The 6,432-nt window shown below is 33.8% G+C and overlaps 1 protein-coding gene across 1 annotated transcript; it reads right to left on the reverse strand.

Annotated features, from left to right (window-relative positions):
- Window positions 1-1,940: 1,940 nt before the first annotated feature.
- Window positions 1,941-5,645, reverse strand: CTLA4 (cytotoxic T-lymphocyte associated protein 4). Its single transcript, XM_070956802.1, has 4 exons — window positions 5,588-5,645; window positions 4,153-4,506; window positions 3,132-3,238; window positions 1,941-1,997 (listed from the first exon to the last, which is right to left on the reverse strand). Exons 1-4 carry the CDS (start codon window positions 5,643-5,645, stop codon window positions 1,941-1,943), a joined length of 576 nt encoding a protein of 191 aa, XP_070812903.1.
- Between the last annotated feature and the right edge of the window lie 787 nt (window positions 5,646-6,432).

The following is a 6,432-nucleotide window of genomic DNA, read 5'->3' on the forward strand; positions in this document are numbered from 1 at the left end:
TTAATTCCTTGTATGTTTTCCCTATCCTAATATGTTTATATATCTATTTATATCCTGCCTATTCCACACAAACACAAGTGTGGAATAGGCCACATACACATACACCAAATAAATATCTGGATGAAGTTCTGATAAACATTTCATTGTACTCTTTTTAAAGAACGCCCCCCCCCCCCTTTTGTATCCCAGCCACACACTTCATTACCAATATTCCCTAAAAGCTTTTGAAGAGCCTTCTTAGAAAGAAACAAAAATTTACTTCTATTAAGAACACAAATATATTGGATGCACAAGCTAATTAAGAGTGGTTCTCAAGTGCATCAAGAATTGTCTTGAATTCTTGAGACAAAACATATTGCATTGTGCTTTCCATATATATCTTTAAAGTTACACATGACCTAATTAATGGGATTAAAAATGATTTAATAGGAGTGGAGGCAGTTTGGTGTAGTGGTTAAGGCAACAGGCTAGAAGTTGGGAGACTGTACTTCTAGTCCCCCTTTAGACACAAAGCTTGCTTCCTGATCTTAGACCAGTCATTGTCTCTCAGCCCTTAGAAGGAGGCAAGGTCACTTCCAAAATCTTGCCAAAAAGACTGCAGGGACTTGTCCAGGCAATTGACAGAGACAAAAAAAAATCCCTTGGTTATTGTGTGTTTGTATGTGTATAAAACAAAAGGATGCCATCAAAAAAAACACCTCCCACTGCTATAGAAAATACATTGATATACATTCCTTGGAGTCTTTCCCTCAAAATTCCTCAAATATATGTTCCATTGGCTTCAGCAATGTTTGCATAATTATAAACATTTATATATTATGTAGACTTTTTCCTTCTTTTTTGAAATCTCTACTATGCCAGAATCTTTAGTTAGCTTGATTAATTTTTTTTTTCTGTCTGTGGTTCCTCTCACATGCAGTTAGTTATACTTGCTTGCAAAACAAGACAATCACTGAAATACTTTTGACACTTACACTTTTATTTTCCAAACATTCCTTAAACAGAATGGCGAAAGGAAATTGAAGCAAAGTTGGGGATGAAGTATAGAAGCTCAGAATAGATGCTGCTAAGAATGAAAGTGTTTGAAGAGAAAGAAAAGGCTGGCATATATCTGAGCATCCACATACACACATACCAAGTTCAGGCAACAGTGAAAAGTTCTTTCAGGAAAGAAAAAAAACATGTTCTTGTAGTAGATTGTAGTGGTGGTGGTGAGGAAGCAAAGACTTTAAAAACATTTGGTAGTGATATATGCATGCACATTTAGCAGTTAAGGGGATGCAAGTGAGGAGAATTTGGAGCTAAGGGCAGATGGAGGTTTGTTATTCTGATTCCTGAATTTATCACATAGTCAGATCTAAATGTTATCATCAGGAAGCATCTTTGGAGTATAGGCTTCCTGGCCTTACTCTGATTTGGTTTTCTTGCTATAATTTTATTTAGTTGATTATGTTAAGGACTGATCTTGTCTGTTTCCTCTGCGATCTGCCTTGGTTTGCTTCTACAAGAAATCCAAATGTTATAAAAAAATAAGACCAAAATCAAGTACATTTGGCCAATGGAAAAATTAAGCTCAGAAACCAATCCAGCTAATCTGGAATGGAACATGCCACAAAATACTTTATCCACTAATTGGACTGAATATAACATGAGGCCCTGAATGTAAGGCTATTACTATTGCAAAGGAATTTGTGGTAATTTTTCACAAGGAAAATTGACCTTGCTCTAGGGAAAAGTATAGATGCATTCAAATGAATTCAATGATTCAACAGATTTGTTATTTAATTTCAGCATTTACATGTTAATGCATTGCCTTGCCTCTCGTTCTCCAATCTGGAAATTATAATTACATTCCTAGTTATTAGGAAATTCATTCTCTTCATTGACACTTCATAGAAGTCATTTTTCCCCTTTTTCCATTGAAGTCCTTTTCTTTCTAATTACATTGGAACCATTTTCTCATAAGCCCCTGGAGAATAATAGCGTTTTTTTCTGACCTGTAAAATAAAAGAAATGTTATCTGAAACCACATGCAAAAAAGGTTTTAAATGCTATTCTAGATTTTTATAAATTGATATCTATAATCTGCCGATAGTTGTCAGTAATGATAGCTCTACATTCACAATTGGTTATTATAAAATGCCAATTATTATTGTTTCCTAGTGAGATGTCCTTTAAAAATAACAATATTAATAAAATAAAATAAAATAAAATAAAATAAAATAAAATAAAATAAAATAAAATAAAATAAAATAAAATAAAATAAAATAAAATAAAATAAAATAAAGCAATAGCAATTATGAGTATTTTTAACACCAGGGTATTGGTTTTGCATAGTAAGATTTAAGCAGATCACCTGATTCAATCATTTTGATTGAACAAAACAAAATATAGTTAGTTGCCATTTAAGACACCATATAATAATGAATTTGCTACTATATCTGTGTGACACCAAAATGGTGACAATTAAATGAATCCTATTGATTATACGTAGAGTCACCTCGATTAAGAATATTTAATAACATTTGAGTGATTTTTAAAAAAAGAGGGAAGTTGAAATCTCACTTGAATCACACCACATTTTTATGCCATCAGGTAGAATGCAGGGGACTCTTATTTTCTAGTACTTATTGCAGGTAGGGGAAGATGAAAACTGATAACTAGTTCAGTTTTCTAAGCTGTATTCTGGAACCAGTGCAATTCACCAAATATATTTCTGATATATTTCTCTGTTCCCAGCAAGGGCATACAGTTTTGCACACCTCCCTTTCCCTTAACAGATGGTGGAGTTTTGCCACAGAAGCCTCATTATGGTCATTCAAAACTCATGCCATCATTACCTCTGAAGCCAGGAGGCAACTGATGGAGGTTTTCATAGCTTCAGAGAACTTCAAGTCCCTTTGTGCCCTTGGCACAGCACCAAAATCATAAACTGACCACGGTAGTCCCAGAATTTAAAGCCAACAGGACCTGAGGTATTTCTTTGATAATCATAAGAATTTCTAACCCAGAATCCGGAGGAGGACTTTGTTTTACATAGCTTAAAACATGCAAAGAGTGTGAAAAATTCTCCTAGCTCTAAAAGTATATGTTCATTGTAGTAATAATTCTTGTTGTGTTATAATATTTACCTCTGTCATAATGAAGATTGTGATTAAAATGCTGTATCCAAGCAACCCAGAAGCTACTGGTACTAAGATCCAAAGATAGAGGTGGTTATCTGGGCATGAATCTTTATCTGAAAGTTTTTTTAAAAAAAGATGGTCATTTCAAAGATTCTACAACAAATCTTAAATGTTAAAGACTTGGCAATATTGTACTAAACCAGAACAAAACAAATTATATTTTAACAGTGAGAATTTTTTTTTACAATGTTAGGTTCATCTTGAAACCTTCAAAAGATCATGGAGACTTTAGATTTAAATAAAAATGTCTTCCTAGGTATGCATTGCTATGCTGCAAGCTTCATGGAGTGGGAATGTGTCAAAACTATTCTTTGTACATCTCCATGTAGATAAATAAAGTGATGCAGCAAGAACAGTGAGATTTGCGACATTCCATAAAGCATCAAAATAGCTTTATGGTATTTTGATGTTTCTGTGCAGGTAAAGAACTATCCAGTCAACCTGAAAGACTTCCCAGGCAAGCCAAGTTTGGTTTGGAGAAAGCTGCTTAGTTCTTGGGAGAGGATCACACACCCCAGAAAAAAAAAGTGAGCCCCTTCTTTTCCTTGTATTGTGACCTGGCATGAAGCTCCTAAAAGTAGTCCAGCATGATTTACAAATACTCATAATTAGCTGAATCAGAGGATTTGACTAGTATCGTTGATTGGAAATAGTTCTATTAATGAACTCAGAGCTCAATATGCTAAAAAAAAAAAAAAGCAATAATCCTAATTCAACTCAATTATTATATTATGATGGAACATGCTGGCTGGGGAATTCTGGGAGTTAAAGTACATATATCTTCAGGTTGCCTAGGTTAAGAGATACTGCTATATGGCTTTTGATAGGCACACATATGGGAACTTTACACAAAGCATGTTGTTGAGATCACAAACTACTTTATTAGTCAGTTTCAAACAATCAGCTACATTCATGCATTCCTTTTCTCAATATTTTTTTAAAGCATGTTTAGGTGTTTTCTACTCACCAATGACAAAGAGCTGGGTCCCCTTTCCTTTGACTGGATAGTAGGGTGGAGGGGATATCCGTTCAATCTGGCAAATGTACAAACCAGCATCACTTGACTGTAGACCCAAAAGTGTTACATTTACCCTGTCACGACCAGGATAAACTTGGCATCTGTGGTTTTCCTTCTTGTGGCCTAATATGATCCCAGTGTGAGTAAAGACTGAGGCACAGATCTCAATGGACCCATTGTCTTCTTCTTTAAATAAAGTTACTTTCAGATCTTCAGCATTACCCATGTTCTTGATTTCACACTCAAAGTGGGTGGCCTCTGGTCTCTTTACTATCATGAATGCTGGCTGGGTCACTTCCATGACTAATACAAAAACAGACACAGAGTTTTGCAAATACAAATCATCTTTGTAGGGAAAAAATCCTAGCCACAAAAAGGGGTGATTTTCAGTCATTTATGTGTTGTAGTCCATGTGTTTAGATGTACTTTCAACATGGATCTAGTAAGTCTTTAAAACCAATTTATTTCAGTTTAGGATACCTTATTTACTATTACTTTTCTAAAGTTGCTTAATTAAATGTTGTTATAAAAACAGTAAAAGAACTAACTTCCCAAGACTATGCAGAAATTATATCTGTAGTTTAATTGGAATGTGCATTAGAGTATCTACAGAATTATATAAACAAGTTAGCAGACATAAGAAAAGAATGTATGTCACTGTCTTTTCTTCCTTCTTAATATTTTCTCCCTTATGTATTATAGTTTGCCAGCCCATCTACCCATCATGTCTGGGCTCCAACTGAGCACCTGCCTTTTTCCTTACCAGCTGCTTCTCTATACACAGAATAAGCACCTGATGAATGGGTTGAATTTGGTAACTAAAAATTTAGTAATTGAAGACGTGTCTTCTCCTCCCTAATCCATTTTCCTTTTTTTGCCATGTTTTTCATATTATAAACCTGCTGATATGTGACATTTTATTTTCTAAGTCATACTTCTTGATTGAACAACAGAGTAAAAATATGAAAAAAATAAGCTAATGTAAGTAGAAACTTAGTTGAAGTTCTCTTTTATTTACTTTTGGTTTCTTTTTTTTGGTTGCATTGTTGCAATTACTGTTAACATAGTACAGTTATAATTATTAGCATGTATGTTATTTATCCTTGATCTATCTCTGGTTGTACTTCATTTGCATTGTTATCCTGACATGGCACTGTCTTTTCAATAAAATAAAGTTTTAAAAATATGAAAAAAATAATGATATACAGAAAGCGTTTGCGCAATAATGGTGTTTTCTTAATCTTTGCAAGGAACCACATATAACAGGTACAAATAGCAATCCCCACAACAATAGCCTAGTTGCCATGAATTATTCATATCTCTTCTTGACCATTCTTCAACCCTGGAAAAATTTGTCAAGATTTGACCATTTTCATCTACCCACCTTTTGTGAAGCCAGAAGCTATGTTGTAAACCACAAGGGTGAGCAGAAGTGAAATCATCTCTCAGTCAGATGTTCAATCCAAGTCAATTCAAGCTGGAACAATTCAAGTCTTTATCTAGAATGCCAGGTTACTAGGAAGATACTTTCTCAGAATACAAGATTTTGGTTTAAGAAAAATTTGAGAATTCACACTGTTTATGTATGAAGAAATAAGAAATAGATGCACACACAAGAAAAGAAAGAAAAATACCTGAAAAGATAATCAAAGTTATGTTATGGCTTATTGAAAAGGAAGTTGTGGGTTGGCTCAAGGCGTGCACAACTAACCTCAAACAGCAATGAGCAAAACAAGAATTCATCAAAGAGCAAAATCAGTTAATTTGAAACACGTCATGACCTGAGGCATTGAAAATGTGTGATTATCCAGTAATTCTAGTGTTAATTCATTTCCTTCAATTCCCTATGTAGTTTTCTCCAAGAAAACACAATGTATTTTATATATCAGTTATTACAATCAAATAATGTCTATGATACACATTGCTTGAATTCATTTATAGCTTCAGTCCTTATCATCATCCTTTCCTGAGTGATGGATTCTGGTAATATGAAGCTTGCTCCAGTGAGCCTTATAGACCAAGACTATATTGTTAGGTATTTACATTCTAAATGATGTCAGAATGTTGATCACTCAATAATATAGAGTTGCTATGTGAGAGCAGCTATATAAATGTAATAAATACTACAGATATTTTTCATGTTGTCTATTAACATATTGACACAAAATGCATGTGAATTTGAAAAAATTATAGTAATTATAGTATGTGTCAAATGGAATATATTTTAGC

This window comes from Pituophis catenifer, unplaced genomic scaffold, assembly GCF_029215685.1.
Source record: "Pituophis catenifer annectens isolate HBS135680 unplaced genomic scaffold, rPitCat1.0.hap2 SCAF_1, whole genome shotgun sequence".
NCBI lineage: Eukaryota > Metazoa > Chordata > Lepidosauria > Squamata > Colubridae > Pituophis > Pituophis catenifer.

Excerpts from the sequence above, each read along its gene's own strand:
- CTLA4 (XM_070956802.1), bottom strand. The coding sequence starts at position 5,645 with ATGATTTCACTTCTGCTCACCCTTGTGGTTTACAACATAGCTTCTGGC. Across the intron at positions 4,507-5,587 it reads AGCTTCTGGCTTCACAAAAG|TCATGGAAGTGACCCAGCCA; the intron begins GTGGGTAGATGA and ends TTTTTGTATTAG. Across the intron at positions 1,998-3,131 it reads CAATCTTCATTATGACAGAG|GTCAGAAAAAAACGCTATTA; the intron begins GTAAATATTATA and ends TTTATTTTACAG.